The sequence below is a fragment of the Pelophylax lessonae genome (assembly GCF_965119305.1).
Source record: "Pelophylax lessonae genome assembly, chromosome: 5".
NCBI lineage: Eukaryota > Metazoa > Chordata > Amphibia > Anura > Ranidae > Pelophylax > Pelophylax lessonae.
The window spans coordinates 146,988,225-147,014,263 of NC_138772.1; the positions used below are offsets into that span (position 1 = coordinate 146,988,225).

General features: G+C 37.2%; 1 protein-coding gene across 5 annotated transcripts in view; it reads left to right on the forward strand.

Annotated features, from left to right (window-relative positions):
* KCNH8 (potassium voltage-gated channel subfamily H member 8) overlaps positions 1-26,039 on the forward strand; it is a 675,597-nt gene that overhangs the window by 478,513 nt on the left and 171,045 nt on the right. For all 5 annotated transcript variants that reach the window (XM_082259173.1, XM_082259175.1, XM_082259174.1 and 2 more), the window contains exon 7: positions 12,883-13,090. In XM_082259173.1, coding sequence (XP_082115299.1) covers positions 12,883-13,090 — 208 coding nt within the window. The remainder of the gene's footprint in view (positions 1-12,882; positions 13,091-26,039) is intronic.

Below are 26,039 nucleotides of genomic sequence, written 5' to 3' on the forward strand. Positions count from 1 at the left end.
CAGTAGGTCACTGAAACATCAAGTGCTATGATGTGTGGAAGAGGGAGGCGGGGGTCTGCCAACTCTGCCATACCCTGCAGCATGGAGCTTTTATTAGGAACCAAGGGTGCAATAAATAGGTGGAAGTTTACATACAGGGGCTATCCATTGATACCTTCTGTGTAGAGTTAAAGCTTAGTTTAAATGGTCTAGTTAGATTATAGGTTCACTTTAAGCCAAACAATTTATTTTTTTTGTTTCATTCTTTTTTATTGAAAGGATATATAGACATATTGTCATAAAATAACAGTTAGATAGGTAAATGGTATCTTGATGGGTAAACTGAACATAAATTGATTTCATTATGCAAAAATATATGTCACTTGTTACACATAATCTGTACATGCATATTTATACATGATCTGTATTTTCAGACGCTGGCGATAGAAAATAGAGGAACAAGATATCATAGACAAAATATGTCCTCATCAAAATTTAGATTAATCAAAGTAACAGAGCAAATAGTGAAGTAAACAATAAAACAAACAATGACTAAATAAATGAGGGGAGGTAGAACACTAGAGAGATGTTGTCGGTGTCTAAGTGTAGTTTGTCCAAGTGGGTAGACAAAATTCAGGAGAGTGAATAACATATCATACATTGGTTAACATATCATATATTAATAATTTGCAAGCCATAGATTTCACCAACTCCAGTGAGGGTCGAAGTGACGCTTGTTCCCATGTCTGTGCGCCAATAGGCTTTCAAATGAGTTGTTTTGTTTCACTATATAAGTCACCTCAGCCATGTTAGGTGCTAGATTGGACTTCTATCTTCTGGTTATAAGTATATTGGTGGCTAATAGAATGTGGGTAAAAACTCCTCTGTTTTCAGATGGAAAGAGTTATATGCCTATATTAGGGATTGCTAAAGCTGGACAGGGTGGGCTGACAATCCCAGTAATCTCCGAGATCATGCAAAATGCTTTGTTCCAATAACTAGTTAAATGCTTGCATGACCATAAGATGTGCTTGAGCTAGCCCACCATACCACATCCTCTCCAGCATAGTGGAGATTGTGCTGGAAGTATTTAGAGAGTCTGTAGGTGGGAAGGTACCATCTCAAAGCTATTTTTTGGACAGCTCCCTATGGTTGGTTTGGTATATAGCTTTGAAAGCTGACTGTCATTGATGGTTAGTGAAGGTTTGCCTGAGTTTTGTTTCCCATTTCAGGTATGGGGTGGACTTGTGGAATACAAGTTTATTTTGTAGTAGGTTGTAAAACAGGGAGGTTTCTTTAACTGAGGGTGGTAATTTTTTGGAGAAACTGCCATCCTCGTTTGTGTAGTAGTATTTCAGGGGATGTTAGAGAGTTTAGGAAGTGGGTGATTTGTAAGTATGTGAATTGTTCTGTGGAAGGGATGTGAAATTCACCCTGAAGCTGTTCAAACATCTTAAGGGTTTGTTCCTGGAACAAATGTGCTAGAGTTGAAATACCCTGTTTTGCCCATTTGAACAGGGACAGACGAGGGATAATTGTTTCTAAAACCTTCAGTGGAATGGATATTGGCATTGTCTGCAATTGTGGTAGATCTAGGGAGTAAAAGGTTCTCCATGCCAGTAGGAAAGCCTGGGTGGGGAGGGTGGGAAATGTTTTAGTGGTCATGGTTTCCAGATATCAGCTATCAGGAGGCTATGTAATGATGGTGTGGGGCTAGTAGAACTTTCAATATCTATCCATAGCTTATCTTTTGAGGAGGAGAACCAGCATTGTATGTGGGTTAAGTGGGCTGTGACCCATTAATCATGAAGGTCAGTCATGCCCATGCCACCCTCATTTTTATGCTTAAGAAGTAAGGTATGGGTTTTATATCTTTCTATATAAAATTCCAGAGTAACTTATTGAGTTCCAGCATATGTGTTTTTTTTTTTTTTACTGGCGTGGGAGAGTTCTAAAAAGGTATAATATTTGGGGTAGCCGCATCATCTTGAAAGAGGCTTGGTGACCTGACCAGGAGAGCTCACACCTGGACCTGCGCTGGGTAGCCTTTGTTAGTTTGGCAATAAGAGGAAGGTAGTTGACATCAGCTAGTTGTGTGATATCAGATACTAATTTTATACCTAAGTAGGGTATACCTTCAGTGATCCTTGTGAAAGTGTAGGAGGCTTGTAGTTTAGTACGTAGGGTGGGGTCAATACCAAGTCAATACCAAGGTCTAGTAGAAAGGATTTTGTAAAATTGACTTTGTAGTAGGAAAGTTTACTGAACGCTGTAAGAATGTTATTAGTCACTTCAATGGAGCATTCTGGGTTTGTTAGGAAAATAATTATGTCATCAGCAAGCAAGTTTATAATATGGGATCTTTGTTGAAATCTAAACCCTTTGATTTCAGGGCATGCTCTTATGGTTTCTGCAAGGGGTTCAGTTAGTAAATTAAAAATTGAAGGGGACAGATACCCGCCTCGTACCGTTCATGATAAAGAAGGGATGGTAGAGCACATTGGAGGTATATACTCTGGCAGACAGATTTGAGTGCAGGGCCAAGATTGCTGATACCAATTTTGTTTTTAAATGGCAGCGGTCTGATAAGTTGAAGTCAAAGAACAATTCTTAAACTGAAATGTAACTGTTTTATAATATGTAGATATGCGAGTGTAGGTCCACTGCATGCACAGTGCATGAAAGCTGAACTTCAGGCAGATACAAAGGCACAAGATAATTCAGCTTTTTATTCACAAATATATCAATAAATCTTCTATTTTAAATGCAATCAATGTAAGTACCTGGATTTAACTTGGTATCAGCCTCTTGCAATCCCCTGTACAGAAGAGCTCAGACGGGCATGAGGAAACGCAACACAATGAGCCAGTCAATTGTGCTACAGGCCTCATGTGCAAATGAGTAAACATGTTTAAGGGGGGAGAGAGCAGAATGACAGAGATATGGGTTCATCACTGTGCTTCTTCTTTCATTGTCCAGTCACAGGCTGGGGTAGGAATAAGACATGTAAGTGTTGCCTATATATATATACCCTGTATCTCAGTTTTACATACTGCTCTCATTGATGCTGCACCATATTTCAAATCAATAATGTGGGTTTAAATAGGTTACTACATTGTGTTTGTATTAGGACCATTAGGAGACGAGCCAAGACAGAATAAATTAAAGGCGTTTTAAAGAAATTAAGAGCGTTTATAATATATTTGATCAACATTCCTGAGTTACATAGCTACATAATAGGTAAGGTTGAATAAAGACAATAGTCCATCGAGTTCAACCTGTGTAGGTGTACGATTGTCAGTGTCGATAATTATTTTCCATATACCTGTATGTTGTGTTCTTTAAGATGCATGTCCAAGAGTCTTTTAAAAAATATCAATACTCCCCGTTGACACCTCCAATTGTGGAAGAGAGTTCCAACCCATGCTGATTATTACTAATGATACTGTTTTCTATAGCAAATTCTTGGATTTAGTCCAACCCTCCAATAATTTACCTACCAGTGAAGTTAGGCTGACTGGCCTGTAGTTTCCAGGAACATGCCTCTGCCCCTTTTTTAATATTGATACCACATTGACTCTTCTCCAATCAGCTGGTACAATTCCTGTAAATATGCTGTCCGCAAATATTAGCAAAGATTAGGAATAATAATCTAGCTATAACCTGACTGAGTTCTTTGAGGGCTCTAGGGTGTAAGCCATCTGGTCTTGGTGATTTATTTGTGTTAAGCTTAGCTAGTCTTTCCTTGACTCTGGCCTCTGTTAGCCACAAGGGTACATCCTGTGATGTGTTATTGACAATCTTGTCGTGATTGGTATACCCCTCCATTTCCTGTGTAAAAACTGCGGAGAAAAAAGCATTTTGTACAGTTGCTTTCTCTGTGTCATCTGTAACCATTCTCCCATTATCGTCTTTTATGTGGCGATGTGTTCTGATCTTGCTTTTTTCTGTTAATATATCTAAATAATACCTTGGGATCTATTTTACTTATTATGTGCCTCTTGTAGTCTTTATTAGCTACCCTGATTTCTTTCTTACACTTCTTATTGAATCCCTTGCAGTGTTGGAATGCTAACGATGCCCCCTCTGCTTTTTATTTTTAAAAGCCATTTGTATCTCTGTGATTGCTCATTGGAATGTACTGTGTGATACCTTTGTTTAATATGTTCCTAAAGCATTCCCATTTTTCTTCCGTGTTCAATGTTTTTAGGATTTGGTCCCAATTGATGTCTTGTAGTATTGAGCACAGTTCAGAAAAGTCTTCTCTTTTGAAATTTAGAGTTGCCTCCTTTTCCTATTTATAATGCTAAACGTGATCATCCTGTGATTACTAGAACCAAAGTTGTCCTGTATTGCCACATCTAAGTTCAGACTTGGATAATTATTAAATCTAGCAATGGATTCTTTCTAGTTGGTGAATCCACCAATAGAGGCATGAAGTTTCTTGTAAGACATTCATCAAATGACGGGCCTTTATTGAGTGAGCTGCCCCCTCTGCCCAGTCAATACCAAGATATTTGAAGTCCCTAATTATGATGACATTTTCCTGCCTTACTGACATTTCTAACTGTGATAGGAGGTCCAGCTCTTCATCCTCCTTCAGGTTGGGGGCCTTTAATGTATCCCCACTATTAATTTCCCACTTACTTCTTCTCTTTGGAGTTCTACCCACTTGGGTTCCACCTCCCCCCCTCATCCCATTCACAATGTCACTCCTCTCTTCCACTCTTACATCCTTTTTAATATATAGACCCACCCCTCCCCCTATTCTACCTTCCCTGTCCTTCCGATAAAAGGAATAACCTGAATATTTGCCAGTCAGTCGTGTGAGCTGTCAAACCAAGTTTACATCCTCCTTGTGTAATAGCAGCTCCAATACCTCCATTTTGTTAGCTAGGCCCCTGGCATTTGTTTATACGCCTCTCTGTGTTGCAGGAGTGCATATTCATTTCTCCTTAAGTTTTCACAGGCTTTGTTTTTGCTTTATCCCCTCAATCACCCCAGGATTATGTTAGGGCTATATTATCACTACTGACTCCACTATTTCCCTCTGTCCTTTGCTCAAAGCTGGCTGTCACTTCCTCTGAACCCTTCTCCCCACACCTAGTTTTTAAAGCCCCTCTAACTTTGTGACCATCTTTCTTCCCAATAGAGCTGCACCCTCCCCATTAGGGTGCAGCCCACCCTTACTAAAGAGCCGGAAACCGACTAAGAAGTAAGCCCAGTTCTCCAGGAACCCAAACCCCTCCTTCCTAAACTAGTTCTTCAGCCACCTGTTCAGTTCCCTACCTAAGCTCCTTCTGACTCTCTGGTGTGGCTCAAGGCATGGGTAGTATTTCTGAGAAAACCACCTTAGAGGTTCTTCTCTTCAATCTATTCCCTAAGTCCCTGAAATCATTTTTTTGGACTCTCCACCTTCCTCTTACTTTGTCATTGGTGCCAACATGTACCATGACAGCTGAATATTTTCTTATTGTATAGAATTATTAGGCAATGGTAACATCGAAATATATATATATATACCTGTATATATATATATATATATATATATATATATATATATATATATATATATATGTGTGTGCAGGAAATGAATGTATTAAGCAGCTTGGAAAACTCATCATTGCGTACACTTCTGTTGACTCTTTTTGTCTACCCATAATATCTTGATCACCTTACATCACTCTACTATTTTTTTGATTTGAAAAGTTTGTCCCTCTACAGAAGCTGCAAAGTATAGGCAATGATAATATGTAGAGTATCATAAATGTAGGACCTGTATGCATCATCTATATAAAAGACCATCAATATTCTCAAGAGAAATGAGAATAATGAGGTACAGTAAATTAACTTATTCATGACAACTACAACATATATACTGCCATGTTGCTGACACGGTCACCCAAACAAATTTTTGCCATCCCTATCCTCTCAGTTAGATAAAAATGGATATAAGAAATGCTGTAAAGTAATAATGATTTCAAAAATATATATTTCATTGTTTATTTTTAACAATTTACAAAATGAGTGAACAGAAGAAAAATCTAAATCAAATCATTATTTGATTGATGTATTTGGTTGGCATCAAACCACCATCAATTCTTACATTTGTGCGTTTTGTACACTTGCACCAAGTCAGGGATTTTGTAGGATTAGAATCAGGTGTATGATTAACCATTAACTGAAACAGAAACAGCTGTGTGGGAGGTTTAAAACTAGGTGAGGAACAGTCAAACTCTGCTACTGCTACTAAGGTAAGGTTGTGGAAGACAGTTTCATGTCACAAGTCATACACCATGGTAAGATTGAGCACAGCAACAAGACACAAATTAGGTATACTGCATTAGCAAGGTCTCTCCCAGGCAAAGATTTCAAAGCAGACTGGGGTTTCAAGATGTGCTGTTCAAGCTCTTTTGAAGAAGCACAAAGAAATGGGCAACTCTATGGACCATAGTTGCATTGTTCAGCCAAGGAAACTTAATGCACCAGATGGAAGAGGAAGACACATCATGCTTACTTCCATTTGACATTGGAAGATGTCCAGCAGTGCCATCAGCACAGAACTGGTAGAAACCAATGGGACCCTTGTACACCTATCTACTGTCTGGAGAAGTCTGGCCAGAAGTGCATTAAAGAGTTAGTAAGAACAGTCCTGCTAATGGTGGACTTTACTGGCAATTACAAGAAACAAGATATAATTTATAAAAATATCACATTGTATTTACAAATTATGTTAAAAATAGCACCATTGCTTCAATACATGATTTTAAAATACATTAGCACAACTCATCATATGATAAAGAAGTTCCACTTGGGACCAAGCATACAGACAACTCTTTCAAAAAATTGTATACTCAAACACTTGGAAGTAGAGGTGTGTGTATTTTCATCTGCTGGTCGGTGTGTTTTTCATAGATTGTATAGCTTTCTCAGGACCAATTTATGGACTATCACATTCTGCTGAATGCAAAAAGTTTATATCATTAATTCTTATACAAGAAGGTTCTTCAATATCAGACATTGATATGATAATGAGTAAACACTCACATATGGTATGGCGGGAAGACATATCTTATAGCTTCTGGTGAGTGGACACGGGGGAATGATTCCTCAGTGCTTTTCAAAAGGGTGATGGTAAACCCCAATCCCTTATGAAGATAGAGAGGGTATTGTTTAGACCCAAATACATGCCAATGTGTAACACAGGTATGCAAAAATAACAAAGTAATATAAAGCCATGTCTAAAGAATATTACCCAGTCTATATCCAAGGGTTCCTAGAGTACAAAGAGAAATGTCTCTCTTAGCACCCAACAGGTCTTGATTCCTCTGTTCTCACTGCAGAAGAGTGTAGGGGGGGGGGGGCAATAGCACACCGAGCTTGCCAGTGAATGGCTGTGCAGTGGGCGCATGTCAGGACAAGTCTGATCATTGGAGGAGAGTACACTGAGTTCCCAGCATATCTAACTGACCACAATGTGCTCTCCTGCTTAGTGTGGTCAGTTTTTATTAGGAAAGCAAGGGGACTGGCAGGAACACCAGGGTTTTCCCATAAAGGAAGCAATACAAAGACAACAGGATACTTTCTCATAAAAGTACATGATACCATAGGCACATATCATGAATATAAATGTTGAGGTGACAAATACTTTAAGTTTATATACCTTTTAAATTCTATTGACACAGCTCAATTACTGATGCTGGCTATGGAGAGGTATGCACAGCTTACAGTGTTAATAGAATTTAAAAGGTATATATACCTAAGATATAACTACTTGTACAGATCCCTATGTAATTTACCCATTAGTATAAAAAACACCCTATTTTGTATTTGTTTAAATAATAGGTTGGGATTATTGTCCATTTCTATCGATGCAGTCACCCTCTTCTATCAAGACCTGTTAGGTGCTACTAACATTTCTCTTTGTACTCTAGAAACCCCTGGATATAGACTTAGTAATATTCTTTAGACATATCTTTAATTCACTTTGTTATTTTTGCATGCCTGTGTTACACATTGGCATGTATTTGGGTCTAAACAATACCCATTCTATCTTCATAAGGGATTGGGGGTTCACCAATGCTATCCCCCTTTTGAAAAGCACTGAGGAACTTATTGTGTCTGGCCACCAGACTCTATAGGACGTGTATGTCTCCCGCCATACCATATGTGAGTGTTTACTCATTATCATATAAATATTTGGTATATTGTGATATTTTACAAGTTGGTACTGAGTAAGCTATGCAATCTGTGAAAACTGTCGGCCAGCAGATGAGAATGCACACACCTCTACTTCAAAGTATTTGAGTATACAATTTTTAGAAAGAGGTGTGTGTGTGTGTGTGTGTCTGCTTGGTCCCCAGTGGGACTTCTGTATCATATAATGAGTTGTGCTAATTTATTTTAAAATCACATATTGAAGCAATGGCACTATTTTTAACATAATTTGTAAATAAAATTTTATATTTTTATAAATTGTATCTTGTCTCATGTGGGTGCTAGTAAAGTCCACCATCAGCAGAACTGTTCTTGCTAACATTTTAACCCTTTTTCTCTAGTGAGAAGTGGTCTTCATAGAAGAATTGCAGCCAAAAAGCCATACCTCCAATGTGGAAACAAGGCTAAGCTACTCAACTATGCATTAAAACAGGAACCAGGGTGCAGACAAATTGCAGCAGATGCTCTGGACTGATGAGTAAAAATTGTATATATTTGGCTGTGGCAGGAGACAGTTTGTTTACTGAAGACCTGGAAAACGGTACAATAATGAGTGTCTGCAGGCAACAGTGATGTATGGTGGAGGTTCCCTGCAAGTCTGAGGCTGCCTTGCTGCAAATAGAGCTGGAGATTTGGTCAGGATCAATTGTGCTCTAAATGCTGAGATGTAGAGGCAGCAACTTATCCATTATGCCATACTATCAGGAAGGTACGTGATTGACTCCAAATTTATTCTGCAGCAGGACAATGATCCTAAACATACAGCCAAAGACATTGAGAACTATCTTCATCATGAAGAAGAACAAGGAATCCTGGAAGTGATGTTTTTGGCCCTCACAGAGTCCTGATCTCAACATCATTGAGTCTGCCTGGGATTACAGAAGGAGACAGAAGGATTTGAGGCAGCCTACATCCACATCAAGCCTACATATGTGGCTAGTTATCCAGGATTTTTGGAACAACCTACCTGTCGAGTTTCTACAAAAATTGTATGCAAGTGTATCTAGAAGAATTGATGCTGTTTTGAAGGCAAATGGTGGTCACACCAAATATTGATTTGATTTGGATTTCTTTTCTGTTCATTTACTTTCCATTTTTTAATTTTTAAATATAAACTATTCACAGTTATTTTTCCGAAAGCATTCTTAATTTAAAGCATTTTTTCACACCTGCCTAAAATGTTTGCACAGTAGTGTATATAATACATTTCAGGAGTTTGCTAACATTTCATGGATAGAAGTTAGGTCAACATCAACATCCCACTACAAACAGAATTCTGTTAAAAATGGCCTTTTCAAAAACCAACAAAATGATGAAAACTTGGATTTACAATCAATTTATTAATTTTAACACACATTCTACATTATCTACAGACCCTTCATGAAAACGTTATAGAATAGTTTTTTAATGCTTGCTTTTAATGCTTGACTCGAAGGTAGGGATAAATGGAGTATGGTTTATAGTATGCTACATATTTTTGATAAGCATAGCTAAACATCTGAATGTCTTACAGTATTGTTTTAATGTTTTCATTAGCTTTTTTCACAGTTGTAAACTCTACTGCATAACATTTTTTGAGGGAAAGACAGCACTAAACCATTTATGAAGCTCTGCCCTAAAACTGAACACGTGCCCTTCGTTTAAACATTTTACAGCATTTGAAGTGTATCTTTAAACCAAAACTTTTTAAAAATATTTTTGATGGATTATGGTTTTGTAAAAACATTTTTAAGACCTGTGTCCCATTGGGGAGATTTCTTTTTTCTTTCTGACTTGTAGACACAATAAGAAGTAAGCAGAATTATATCCTGAGTAAAGGAAATACCTCTTAGACAGTTGTCCCCTGCACAAGTGTCCTCATTGTAGGATTTTTTCTCTTTCAGTCCCAGTGACAGACATCACCAGGATAAAAATTAGAGCATGATTTGTCCAATTGGGACACCTGCTGTATATAGCAAAAAAAAAAAAAAGTTCTAAACTATCAGCATAAAAACGTTTTTGACTTTAGTTACACTTTGGTCATGCTTTAACACAGAAGACATATGCAAGGGAAATAAAACCATTAATTTAATAGCTAATACATATATTGAAATTTACACAAATCAGCAATCCCCCATACCATACATTTTGAGTCTGTAACTCGGTTAATTAAGCCATACTTACCTTATAAATTAAAGTGCAAACTTTCAGTAGATTTGCCTAACATACAAGCTCAATGGTGTAGAAAAATTGCCACTCATATAAAACATACATACACAAACATTTCTAACTGAAGATTATTTTTCTTTTGCTTTTATCATTTAAATGATATTCCAATAAGACAGTCCTCCAGCTGTCATAGATAGAAAAAACTATAAATGAATACACACATATTAAAAAAAACATAGAAAACTAAGAATCTGTGTTCCTTTTTGTACAAGTAATAATTGGATATGTGTAGATATTTCTTTTCATTTGAATTCCATAAGCTGATTAAATATTTTGAAGAACAACTTTTATAAGACTTAGGAAAAACTTTCTTGGTTGTATGTGTTTGTAATATTTATGAATTCTTTATTTACACAATTACTAACGTTATTAAAAATAAAGCCTTAAATTGTCCCATAAAAAGAAAGAATGAGATAATAATATAAGATTTTTCTAAAGCTTAAACTTTAAATTAAAAATTATATTTCTACTTTTTAAAGCTTTTTTTCAAAGTGTTAGTTTGAATTTTGCCAGAACACCCTAAAATTACAAAATTTTGCCATTTAAGTCATACAATTGTAAACTGGTTTTGTAAAACTTTTTACATACCATTTTAAATCCAATACATTTTGAAACCGTTTTTTTTTTCTTTTTTTTTTTAACAATGCTTTCCATGCTGCCTTCTATCAATGACGTTGGCATATGCCCACAAAAGGACAACCTGGTACGCACCAAGGAATGAATGCCAAATGTTAGTCTTTATCTCTCCACTTTAAATTAAAAGGCCTATCGGTTCTTAAAAACATCTTCATTTTACACCTGGGGTGGGATTAAGCATTTTTCAGGTCCAATATTCGTCCCTTTCTTTTTGATTTATTTATTTTTTATCAGCTTCAGTTGTTTCCATAATCAGTCCATTTGTCACTTTCTTGATTTAGTGCAATAATGTAAACACAATGATACACTACGTATACATTTTAATCAATCAGCAACTAGTAAAGTGGTTCACTGAGATCTTGGCATTGGTGAGTATGCTTCTCTAAAAGATACTTTAGTGTTAGGGATGCAGGTTAAAGGTTGGTGCTAGGGTCAAGGTTTAGGAGCTTATGGTACAGCAGATTAAGAAATATGTTATGCCTTTAAGAGCAGATTTTTTTGGTAAGTGTAATTTTTAGGGGTTACATACATTTTAATTTGTACTGGTAAGATTTAAGGTTATGCTAAAATCTTAGGCTTGACTGAGTGGCAATTTTAGGGGTTAAGTTTTATACGGTAGTTATAGAAATAATGTGGCATTTTAGTGCCAGGCAGCAATAGGCTTTAGGTAATGTACATTTCTTGGTCACTGTATGATTTGCTATAAGTTAATCACCAAAAGCTTTACAGGGAAGCTCCCTCTGAGTCTTTTAACACCAAATACTAGAGCATCAACGTTTTCAAGTCTTGACATTAAAAAAAATTATAAAAAGCTACTTCATGGCTAGTCCTAAATTAGACTTAAACATTGCAGCTACAAACAGGAATATAATATACCCTTTAATCAAAAGGTAACTTCACCAAAAAGTTCTATATTTTTTTTAAATTGACAGCTTTTAAAAAGGAAATCTCCATCTAGTAAAATGAATTGTGCTTATTGCTACCTGTTTCTTATTGTTATTGTTACGGTTTCCTATTACCTCATTTGATACTTATTTAATGCTTACTGTTTAGATTGGGTGACCCTATAAATATAAATCAAACCACAAAACATGTCGAGTATTAAACAGTTTCAGTATACTAAAGTCAGATTGTACTTAAAAAATGTTCTAAACAAAGCTAAACAAATATAAATAGGTATTGCTTGGTATGTATGCTATCATTTAATAGCATCATACCGACACTATAGAAAGTTCCATCCATGTCCTGTTTTGTCATCATTATTATTCAGTGTTTCCTGTCTGAAAATTCCTATCACTTCATAGTATTGCTTCCAAGCCATCATGTTATTCTCTTGTTAATGTTGCCATATCCTGTATGCATAAATTAAAACAAAAAACAATACAGTACCTAACATACAGTACATATAATACAGTAAATGATATGATGTAAATTAAAGATGTGTATTAAAATAGTATCACTGACAAAGTACAATTAAATTGTATTTTATGTAGCAAAAGAATATTAGCAGTATGTATTTCTAGTGAGATTTTTTTTTATTTATCCCTCCTGCATTGCTTCTTCTCTATTACTTTTTTAATTATTATTTAAATTTGTTTTTGTTTATTTTACCTACAACATGCTAAATATGTGTATATTTTGCATAAAAATGTGGTTAGGGGATATGAAATAATGTTTCTCTGTAAATTATGTAAGGCTTACTGAATGTTCTGTTTGTTATTGAACCATTCTCTTTTTTTCTACGTTATAATTTATTTTGTTTTATTACCATGGATAGTAAATAGTGAAGAAACATGCAATAAATGAACATGTAGTAACATCATTACTGTGATTGCTCTATAGGTTTCACTTGTTCATCTTTTAAAAACCATCAGATTGTTACGACTTTTACGCCTCCTTCAGAAGTTGGATCGTTATTCTCAGCATAGCACTATAGTTCTTACTTTATTAATGTCCATGTTTGCCCTTTTGGCCCACTGGATGGCTTGCATTTGGTATGTCATTGGGAGGATGGAAATGGAAGAAAATAATCCCCTTACTTGGGATATAGGTAAGGCAATTTTTGTTATACTTACCCTATTATTAAAGCGGAACTTTAACCATAACAACTGGATAAAAAACAATGTTCTTTAGCAAGAAACTAAGCTTTAGCTATAGATTGCCTTGTTTCTTCAATGTTCCTGTTTCTTCTTGTTGGAGGCTGCCATTTTGATGAAGCCCAGAGAGCCTCAACAGCAGTAAATCTTAAGGCTGTCAGCAAATTGGCCTCTACAATTCAGCATAGTGCCGAAAAATAGAGAGAAAGTGAGCATCTACAGTACAGGATGAGATAGTGTGTAACTGGATTTTTGGCAGTATAGGCACTTATATTTAATGTTTTACATCGCTACACCTGCAAAAGGGGCCAACCCGAAGTGATATAGCAGGACTTAATTTTCTGACCATAGTTCCACTTTAAGAAGCATTATATCAGTGTATTTTTTAAGTTACTTTAAATGATAAATGGTAGTCTGTTTTATATTGATCTTTCATACCCATCCAGTGATAAAAGCTTAAGATTTACTTATTATCAATCTTAAGTTTGACACCAAGTTAAAAAAGAAAGTTTAAACAATAATTATGCATTTATTTCACTGCTCAGATGTTGAGACATAATGTTGCCTAAGGTCAGCCAAACACTGTTTGAATCTTGGCCGATTCAGCAGGAATTGGCGGATATTCAAATCATTAATGGGAAGGCTGAATGTACCAAGTTGATTGATCGATCAACTGGGGTACAACCAGCCTGCTGTATTCACTTCCAATTACTGCAAGCTGTCCCCTCCGGGAGAAGACAATGATTGTTGCTAGTGGCTATAACAGTTGCTTGCAATAATCAGAAATTCGGCAGATTGGTTGTACCCAAGTTGATCGATCGATCAACTTGGTACATTCAGCCTGCCCATTAATGGTTTCAATCTGGACCGATTCCTGCTGAACCGACAAGACAATTGCTTAGTAGGAGGGATTCCCGCATCAACACTGTCTGTGTTGATGGGGGAATTATGCAAATTTCTTTCCTGCATCCTGTGGTTGCAGGAAAGAAATTTGCACCATCTATGAGTTGTAAAAAAAAAAAAAAATATGGCAGGTTCAAGGACCTTAACAAAAGCCAATTGCTACTTCTGTTATTATTAGCAAAAGAGGTAAAAGGGCCATTTTAATGCTACAAAATAATACGTTAAACATGATAAACATGTATGTACCTGCCCATTTTGCTGCTTTATGTTAAAACATAGGGACTTCATTCACAAAGAATTAAGCTGCAGCTTGAAGATACCACTACAGCCTAAAAATGGCAATGCTCCTTTCTTTAATGCTGTTATTGTTAGATTTAATTACAGTATTTAAAAAATAATAATAAATAAACATATTATGTATTGTGACAGGAGTTGTGTCCAGGACGGGAGATATATTTGTCCCAGTTTTATGCTGTACACTGATTGCTTTTGTGTTTGTGCTGTGTAGTGAGCCTGTTTGGGCTCAATGAGGGTTAACAAGCTCAGGTGTAACAGACAAAGCACTCAGGGCTCTATAAATCTCCCAGGCTGCTTGGGGAAGGGGCTCCAGCCTGGAACCACATCTTCCTACATGGTAGACTGGGGAGCAGCAATACCTCTGAGTGGTGAGATTATGTCTGTGTGACTTAAAGCCTCTGTTTATTTCTGTGTGACAGAACAAGTAGTCAGGTTCCTGTGCTTTTTTAGTTAGATGCCCAAAGTGGCAAGGGTTTCTTTTCTTTTTTATTTTACCTGTTTTGATACCCGCACCTTTTACCCAGTTGTGTAAATAAACCACAGTTTTGTTTTCACTAAGAACCTGCTGTCTGTTTGTGCCTACTTCACTGTGCTGTTACCCATTCAGGGGGTCCTGCATATCCCACTACTGAGCTAATCCCTTACAGTATATATATATATATATATATATATATATATATATATATATATATATATCATTTTTTTTTCTGTTTTTGTTGATTTGTAAACCTTTCATAAAAAAAAGAGATTAATAGCAGTTCTACAATCCAGCCATGGTTTAAATCCTTTGGTGCAAATCTAAACTCTTTCTCAGGTTTTCTAAAATGTTGAGGGTGCAAGAACTGGTTTACAGGTTTACAGCAGAGTCCTTCGGTATCAAATTTGACTGCCAATACATGTAACGACTCCCAGCAACAAAGTATAAATTTTGATACCAGAAAACCTTGTTGTATGCCTGCTTAGGTACACCCAATATAATAAAAAGCAAAAGCAATCAATTTAAAATAATAGTGTACCAAATAAAATCCTTGTATGTCCTTAATATAAAGCATCAACTTTATTTACATACGCAGATTAATTAAAGAGTTAAAATCAAATAAACTGATGCATACTTTATGAAAATATTGGAATTGAACATGAAATATATTTGCCTTTAAATGCTGTCTTTAGAACAATGTTATAATTGAGGACTGAATCCTATGGCCCCTTTCCCACGGTTCCGTTCCATCGACGGAGCTGTTCTGCTCAGCAGGGGATCGATCCGCTGATCCCTGCTGAGCAGGTGGATGACAGCTCTGTCTCCGCTCTGTGTGCGGAAACAGAGCTGTCAGATCCCCGCTGTCCCCTATGGGGGAATCGGATAAGAACGGACCATCTGTCCATTCTCATCCGATCCCATCCGATCCGCTGGACGGATGGAAAATAGGGTTTCCATCCGTCCAGGTTTGACATACAGGATCAGATCGGATGGCAGCAGAGTTCAGCAGACATGTCTCCGCTGACATCCGCTGCCCCATAGGGATGCATGGGGCATCCGATCAGGTCCACCTGAAAAACCGACCGTATGTGTGAAAGGAGCCTATATGTCTCATCAAACAACTGGCTAGTGACCCATTGTTTGTTTTCTAAACATTGCTTGTATCTTATGATAGATCATTTATAATAAAAGTAAATTCACCTAAAATTACCTAACGAACATAAAAAGGACATGATTATACACTATATACCAGGAGGGTGCATATACGTATGGCCAAAACCAATAAGCTATTGGTATGTTCAAAGGTTGCAATCTGGAAGGTGTACAATAAACTGACCAGAACACCAGACATTATTTGGAAAGCATCTCTTAAGGGATGAACGTTTGAGATGTTGAGTGGCTAGGGCCAAATCATAAGTAACAAGCACAACAGTTACTGTGACAAAACAGTTTTGGGTACAATGATATGTATTTAAAAGAGCTATGCATTGCATCCTTTGTGATAAAATATATAATCAGCCGACATTTGATTGGTTGGCATGACAGCTGGTCAAGTAGCCTATTGAGAAAGAAAAGTCTGTAATCGAAGCCTGCATATTTCTATTGTGATAGCTTTCTTTTAAATCTTTACTACTGAAGGATAGTTTCAATAGCATATCTATATTACTAGGTTTGTGCAATACAACTAAGGCTCCAAAGTGGCTGTATTGCTAAGGGTTAAAATACAAAATAACACAACTGTACTTATATACAGATTCAGTGAGGTGTTATGCATTGATTTTTCCTGCTAATTGTCATACCTAATTATCTGCTTCACTTAATCATCAACACCTATGTTGTTTTTGTCACTTAAAGATAATTGTGATCAGACAATGTAAATAAATTGTTTATTATTTTGATCATTTGCAATTAAAATGTTTTACATTCAAGACTGCTTAGGTGGTTCTTCAATCTTAAAGATTTGTTAAAAAAAATTTGGAATGCTTATCGGTTTGTAGTAAATCATGTTTGTCCTCTCTTTAAGAATAATAATTCTAGTGATTAATGCTAATTATAATAGCACATCTTTAAAATTCCTTTATTTTTGTTTACAGTGACAAAAGTGGCTAACAAATGTCTTCCTCAGTGTACTGTAATGTGTGTTGAGATGGTAACTGTCCAAATATTGTATTTTGTTTAGTTGTTTCCCTTCCTAGATGTACCTGTCTTCGTATTGTTTATTAATCTTTACATACAAATAGATATTGTTTTATTAATTGTACTTGTTTATTTATTAGAAAGTCTTTTTTTAGAACTATGGCATCAATAATTTCAAGTTTTTGTTAATCCACAATGAAATTGGATGTTCAATTTCAGCAGTTTTACAACAATACACCATCATTTCTACAGTACAACCTGTTTATTATGTTTAGGTGAATAATGTATTAACTCAGATACTGAGGCCAATAGGTCATGTATAACCCAATGTTTTATATATTTGGATAAAGTTGGAAAGGCTTAGAATAATTGTGAACTTTTATTGCAGTCTGTCCCTTCTTGGTAGATTTACTCTTCTATTTGTCCAGGTGTTCATTGTCCAAGACAGAAAGTAATGAGGAATCCAAAATTTTAATGTTACCACCAGAGTAAAAGCTGAGCAGAAAACATTTTTAGGGCACATCTGTTTCACTGACAACTACCTAAGTACTGAATTCCTTTTGCTATATAAGGGTTTTCTATCACTTTCTGTTGTATCAGGAAGTGAGGGAAAATCTCCCCAATGGGCCACAGGCAGGAAAAAAATTGGCAGGGGTTAAACTCTGCCTTACGCTTTAAAAAAAAAAAATAGCACACATATATTTTATTATCTTGGTATTATCGTGCTATAAATATAGAGCATTTGGAGCTACTTCAGCACTCACATAGGTAAATTTACATATTTGCAAGTAATCCAATTCTAGAATGCATTGATGATACATGCTTGCACATACTGTAAAGCAAATATTAGTGCATAGTAAGGGCGAAAGTGTGATAGAAATGCTAAAAAATGTTTTTGCATTTGATGGGAGTTATTATACAGTTGAGGCACAATAAAAGCAGGAATGCTGGAGATGCTAAAGTGAACAGTGGATTCACATAATGTGTGTACTGATTAGCATGCTTTGATGCGCGTTAATCGTACTTGAGTTGACATATGTTGGCATGCTTTTTTTAATGCTTTGCATTGTTTTTTATTTTTCCACAGCAGAAGCCAAAATACTTTATTTTGTTTTCCTTAATAGCCTCTGCAGCATGTGATGATATGCTACAATGTGTTGAAATGCGTTGTGCTGCATTTTGACCCTTTGCACATCTACACAGATCATTAGTGTGATCTAGGACTACTGGAAACCATGGATTTCAGCTTGTTATTGCAATAAGCCTAGCTTGAGTGGTTCAACCCAATGCAGCCAAATGACAAAAGTGCGAATTGGTCCTAACTAATATTCCCAGTGGGTTGCAACCAACCTCCTGTTACTTTTAGATTCAAGTGCTCTTTTTCTGATGTCAAATTATTTTATTTCCTCTAGGCCCCATTCACATGGATGCACTGATCAGTACACCCATGCAGAGGTCAAACTTACATGCCCAGGAGGCAGAGGTAGTCCATTTAGCCATGTTCAGCCAGGCTGTTCAAACCAATGACAAGTGCACAATTGCATGGATCTTCATGCACATCCCTGGGTATACATCCATGTGGGACTGATGCATGGCTCAGAACAAAAATATACTGTTCTCAAGGCTGTGCGTGAACATCCAAGCAACCATCTGCCTGTCATTGTAACTGCATGCAGCTGCATGGACCACCTGTGCCTACTTGTTAGGTAAACACAGCCCTCTGCATGGGTGTACTGATCACTGTGCCCACGTAACTGAGACCTAAGAAGGTTAAAAGTGGCAGTCTCTGAAAGTATGAACTATATGTTTTTAACCAGTTCAACACTGTACCCATGATTTTTATCATTTTGTTCACACACATAGATCTTTTTTGTGGTATTTAATAACCACTGGATGTTTCATTTTTTGCTAAATAAATAAAAAAGACTGAAATTTTTGGGTAAAAAAACACTTTTTCCTTCATTTCTGTTATAACATTTTGCAAATAAATAAACGTTTTTCATAAATTTAAGCAAAAATGTATTCTGCTACATTTCTTTGGTGAAAATAATCCAAATCAGTGTATATGATTTAGTCTATAGGAATGGATTAGAGCTCACACCTTATTGTATAGATCTGAAAATTGATCAATCCTGATGTGTCATTTCTTGAGTACCAAAAATGTCAGGACAGTACAGCTATCCCCTAATTTACGATTTTTTTTAACACACTTTGACCAGAGCAATATAATGTTACCATAGTAACATTCTGCTACTCTGGGGAAGTGATTAATATATATATATATATATATATATATATATATATATATATATATATATATATATATATATATATATATTTTTCTTTTTTTTTTTACACCTTATGTCTGCTTAAAGCAATGAATTTCATTGCTATATGCAAGCATTTTACTGAATGAAATCGATTTATTCAGTTTGTTTTGTTGTTTCTAGCTGTGATTGGCTACAGCTGATTACATGGCAAAGATGGGCTGTGACAGCTTGCAACACAATTGTACACAATGGATGGCTTGAAAGGAAGCCATCAATTGTTTACACCTGTCATGTTACCTGCTGTGATTGGTTACAGCTGTCACATGGTACTGGCAGGAGGCTGGTACAGTGTTCAGTCTTTGGCTGTGTTCAGTGGATGCAGGCAGTGACAGATTGCGCTGCTGCACTGCCCCGCTGCTGTGTGTGAAGTGCAATCTGGGAGGACATCATATGACATCCACTGGATAAACGAGAGGCTGGCCATGGTGTCATTCGACCATAGGCTGGAAGGGAATCGGCTAATCCTAGCTAGGAAATTCTATCAATATCTAGTACTGAGATACAGTATATGAAATTCAGGCTCATTGCATTCATTCACATTGATGCACTCTTTATACCATCACTTTATAAATAAAATAGGTATACAACATCTACAACTGCAGACCTATGCCTTTGCATTTCTTTAGTCAAACAAAGAATTCATAAAGTAGACCTAGCATCAGATATATTTTTTCATATCACTGCAAGTAGTAAAAAGTATTGTGCAACATTTGCGGCTATATAGTACTTCAGAAAGAGAATCCACATTATGGACTAAGATGATCCATTCATAATGCAACCATGTAAATCCTGGTACCTTTGTTGTAGCTGTGAACTGTGTGAACACTTGTCTCATACATTTCTTAACCCTGTGGTCTCTCTCTATTTTATAACATTTTTCAGTTCAGTTTTTTTTAATTATTATTAATTATTATTATTATTATAACCCTAGTGCACTTGTGTCAGTAGACAGGTTGTACAATTTATATTTACAGTGACAGGAAAATATAGCATCACATACAAGTTGCAGGCCCTTACTTGGGTATCCAGATATGTCACTGGGACTTTTCATTGTGATTTTTGGAGATATTTTAGAAATAATCACTTCATAGTACAGGCAACTAGATAGGTCAGTGGTGGCTTATGTTAAAGCCTTTTTACTGCCTGTTAAGAATATGTGAATACTCTAATACATATAGCCTCAGCACAGGTGCACTTTAGGATCTACACGTACTGTTAAAGGATGTACATATTTGATGCATGGGCCATTCCTTTTACACAGTTAATGCATGGTAATACCCCACTTTTAATTTAGAATCAAGTAATGTAATATCTTCTATCCAGTTCAATTTAGATAGGGGGTCATATATCTGTGAACATATACAGTATTATGGTTGCTTATATAAGAGTTTTTTCTTTTGTTTTTTTAAAATTAATTTGATAGAATCATACCAGTATATATTTTTCCATATAAATAGGTGCTGCGCTCAGAGAAATGAATAAAATTATTTATAAAAAAACAACAAAAATCCACTCTGTACAGAAAAATCATAAAACAATAAATCCACTCAAAATCCACCATCCAAAAGTATGTGAAACTAATAATTTGCAATATGTCCTTCTTCGGCAGAAAAGAAGTGCAGTTCTTCATACTTATGCACACCACACCGGTGTTCCTCCACCATTCCTAGTAAAACACGCTTACCAGAGCAATTTTACCCTCTGTTTAAGAGATATCAATATGTGTTTGAATGTAAGGGATCCTTCATGGCAAGATGTAACATTCATCACATTCAGGTCTTTTTTCTGGTCACCCCCCGATTCTCCAAGGTATGCATAAAAGAAAAAGCCGGGGGTACCATGCAACGTAAAACCATTCAGGTAGATTAAAAAGTGCCAAAATACTCACAAAGGTAAAGATATACAATGCTTGTAATAGCAAAGTCGGTCCTGGGAATCGAACGGGCCAGTTCCAGACTCCAACTGCGTGGTGACATCATGCTCCTCCCTTTGTTATTTACAGTATATATTTTTGCCAAATATATTTTTATCAGTGTGTTTTAGTAAACCAAGTACTGTTGTCTTAAAAAAAGTATATTTTAGTTTGTACTCTTCTTAAGTTTTATTTAAAACTATTGATTTCATCCTAATATACTGTATTTACCTCAGTTATTTTTCTGGTCAAATAATAAATACCATGTCCACCTAATGTGTGCAGAATATTCCTGGTATTGTCTATATAGTGGACTGTAAATATACAGTCAAGCAATTCAACATGTCTAAAACTCATATTGCTTAAAGCATTACTGGTATAAAAGTTAAAGAGAAATATCTTGTAATTGAGGGTTGAGAAAGTAAGAAATGATCCTATTAAATTAAATTGGAAAAAAAAAATTACGGCTGTATTTTTAAAGAGTGATCAAAAATATTTACGAATAAAAAGTAATGGCTGATGAGCACTGAAGTATTAAAACATAGAGAAACTAAAATGGGAGGGAGTCGTTGAAATCTAAACAGATGGAACTAATGGCTCCTTCATTGGGATGAGCTTTGGATTCAAACATGAACTTCAGTCAAGCCCAGCTTGTTTGGCTAACCCACAGTTTGACAAATGGACAAACAAACTAGCCATTTTTGGCCAGTCTGCCCACCCAAGCCTCAGCCGAGGTTTGTGATAGCAATATTACCACTAAATGACAGATTGACAGTGCTGCTAGAATGTAAACAGTGCAGTTGATTTAATTGATTAAATATGTTCCCTATTGCTATGTTTACTTTCCAGTAGGGCTGGGGAGCTGTCATTTGCCATTGGAATAGTGGTGGGGTAGCATCATCTTGGTGGTAGGTTGCCATGGTGGTGGGTCAGCATCCTTTGATGCTGGTCATCATAATTTGATTTATATCAGGGGACATTTATTATTTTACTTTTTAACTGGTGCAGGTGGTTTTTTACCATTTCCTCTTTTCTTTAAATGACATGCCCCATATGCATTCACCTAGGGGCCAGATATCTGGGCCCCTCTTTATTGTAAGGGGGGCTTTTAGATTCCAAAAACTCCCCCTTACATACTTCCTAATCCCTTTTAGGGGACAGGGTATGGGAATGAAGCCCTTGTTCCCATCAATATGGGGACAAGACTTTGCAGCCCCCCGCAATGACATGTTTAAAAACATGTGTCATCTACATCTTTCACTTGGGGGATAATCTGGGGTCCCCCTTATTCTAAATAAAGTTTCCAAATTCCAATCCCTCTCGCAGACCTTACATCCCTTTTGGAGGAGAGAATGTGAGGATGAGGCCTTTGTCTTCATCAACATGGAGACATGGTGCCCTGCAAAAGGGGGTCTGCTGCTCCCCCTTGCAAGGTACCCTACCAATGCTCACTTTCCTTGCCATGCAGGCTGCTTGCCTATGTGCCTTTCGTGATTTTTTGGGAGAAGCCCTACATCAGATTCTTCTATTAAAGAGCCATTTAAAAATACCATGTGGGATCTTCCGTTATTATCTATTAAAAACCCTGCAGCCTGGCTGGCCAGGAAAGGAGGGGGCAGTGAGTTTGAACTTTCCTCCTGAGCTATACAAAATCACATGCTCTCAACAGTAGGACAGTAACCTAAAAGATCAAGAAAGGAGAAGAGGCGACAACAGAGAAATTTGCTCTAAAAACTATATAGTTGAGCATTGCCACATGCAACCTTTTTTTTAATACTGAAAAGTGGAGAGGGGATGTTTTCAAGTGGTTTTGAGAGCAACTTAGGAAATTCACAAATCCTTTAAATTATATTCTTGGAGGAAGCAACATCATACACTGGCAACACTTATGTGGCTGTGGAATTTATTGTTTTCTTTTTTACAATTAGTTTGTCTCATATGCAGCAGTAGCACCCCAACCTGATACACTTCAGTTTTAATAAATACTTCTTCCAGGTAGCTTTAGTAGTTCACTGTGATCAATTTGTATTAAGCTCTTCTTAAGAATTAAGAGAACACAGATGATGCTGCAGTGTAAAATTGTCTGAAAGTGGAACAAATTTACTAGAAACAAAGAGCTCAGTCTGGAACCTTACTATTATTAACCACTTACCACAAAGTGACGTATGGGTACGTCGGCTGACTTTGCGGGGTTATACTGGGATGAGGCATCACCCGGTACCGTTGTTTAGAGCCGGCGGTCGGCTTTCTGGTGGTAATGACCGATGCGGCTCGGGAGTGGCTCGATCGTTACCCGGCGAGCAGGAGGGGACAGCCCCCCCTCCCGCCGCCTTCCGCAGCTTTGCCCGGGTCTCCCGTCCCACTGGGAGACCCGAGCACCCAGCCGGCACGTCCACCGGCTGGATGGGGTCCCGATCTAAGCCGGATGTGACTTTGATCGGGTCTCCGATGACGTAACCCGGAAGCGGCGTCCATGACGTCAAGTCCGGGTTACTCTGCTGCTAAAGGCGGCAGATTCAAAAACCGAGTATTCAAAAATGCAGTTTTCGCCGTTTTGAATACATGGAAGTGTAGTGGAGGGGTCTAGGGTCTTTTAGACCCTCGATCCCTCCATAAAGAGTACCTGCCACTGCATATTGCTGTCACAAGGGATGTTTACATTACTTGTGACAGCAATAAAAGTGATCAGATTTAATTTTATTTAAAAAACCTGTGATAAAGTTAAAAAAACAATTCAATAAATAGTGTAACAGGAAGTCAGCTAAATCTGGGAATGTAGTCACAGGAAGGAGATACATTTCCACCTGATTTAGAAAGTCCATTAATTAATTTAGGGTGTTGGCTACAGAGCTAGCCAGCAGGAAGTTGAAAGGCCTTCACCTGTTCAGAATGAGGGAGTTAAGGCTCTATAATTTGTTCAGAGAAATTCCTATTGTTTGCTGCCTCCAGAAGCTGTGTCCTGAAGCCATGTGGGCTGGGAGCAGGAGGACAGTCAGCGTGTGCCTCCCGACAGGATGTGTGGGCCTGGGAGAAGACCCCCCGGAGTGATGTGTGCCCGGGACGGTAACCAAGGGTGAATACGTCTCAAAGGTGAGAAGACGAACTGTTGATGTGAAAGAAACAAAGGACTGCGTTGCCCTGTGAAACTATTATAAAAGGACTATTGAGTGTCCGCTGTAGGACCAGGAAGTCTGCCCGACGGTAGGTTGGAGACAGACACTTAGGCAGGTTCCAGTTGTGAGAAGGTAGCCGCCCACAGAGGCAAGGATTTATTTTCTGTTTTATTTTATTTTGGATGTTTTGCTGCATACAGCCTGGTGAAGAAAACACCATTTAATAAACCACACTGTTTGTTTGCAAGCACTTGTCGGCTACCTCTCTGGGAAAACGCACCCCCCAAGGGGTCATCCACACCCGCCACCGAGCTAATCCCTTACAATAGGAAAAAAAAAACAACATTTTAGCCGCCCCGTCGCCGTTAGCTTGCGCACGAAAGAAAATGTATATGGAAGTCGAGCTGCGAATGAAATCACTGTTCAAACCACACATGAGGTATCACCACGATTGCCAGAGCATGAGCAATAATAAAAAAAAAAAAGAGCTACACTCCAACTCTAAACTGGTAACCATTAAAAAAGTTTAAAGCGTCGCCTATTGAGATTTCTATTGACCGTAGTTTTTAACCATTCCACGGGTGTGCGCAATTTTAAACCGTAACATGTTGGCTATCTATTTACTCGGCGTGACATCATCTTTCACAATATACAAAAAAAATGGGCTAACTTTACTGGTTAGTTTTTTTTAAATGCAGTGAAATATGATTTTTCGTAATTTTTCCAAAAAATTATTTTGACAAAAAAAATATTGCAATGACCGCCGTTTTATTCTCCAGAGTCTTTGCTAAGAAAATATGTATAATGTTTGGGGGTTCTAAGTAGTTCTAAGTAGTTTTCTAGGAAAAAATACTGATTTTAACTTGTAAACAAAAAGTGTCAGAAATAGGCCTGGGGCTTAAGTGGTTAAAGTGGAAGAAATGCCTAACACTAACTATTCTTAAATATGTCCACCCCGCCACCACCACAACTACCTATCTTGCATACTCTGTGTAAAAAAAAAAGTTGTTCTTTTTATAAATCTTTGCTTTGGTCTGGTCACTTGGTTCAGCAGCTTTGGCTCCAGTGAATGGTCATTCACAACCATTGTCAGATACTCCCTTATAAAGGGGAGCCAGACCTGCAGGTTTATGTGAGCAGATTAGATAAAAAAAGGTAAGTATACAGATCTATTTACACAGGGTATGCAGGATAGGCAGAAGGAAGGGGAGGGAATACTTTTTTAAAATACTTAGTGTTAGGCTTTTCTTTGACTGTAAGATACTGTAGAGTATACAGCAGTGTAAAACGGGCCAGTAGCAGTACAGTTTTTGTAAAGTGGTTCTTCTAACGCCTTAATGTTTTTGCCTTCACGCATTCTATGCATGAAGGTAAAAAAACGTTCTGTTCCAGAGGGCACCCATAGTCTACCCGTATACTTACCTGAGCCCGATCTTGATCCAGCACTCTCAGTTCTCTCCGCTCTCTCCCTCCTCTGCTGCCTTGTCTGTGTCAATAGACACAGACTGGACAGCTTGGATTGACCCAACACAAATGCCACTTTCGTACTTTGGCACTTGCCGAAGAGGAGAAGCAAAGAGGGCGGGCGAGGGAACAAAAAACCTCAAGCTTTACAATCACTTTATTTAAGGATAATAGCTGAAAATGTACTAGAGACAAAGGGGGTTGTTTTCAAAGGCAAAAAGGCTGTTCCCTTTACAGGGGAGTTTAACTTAGTTTAGTGAATGCGGAGAA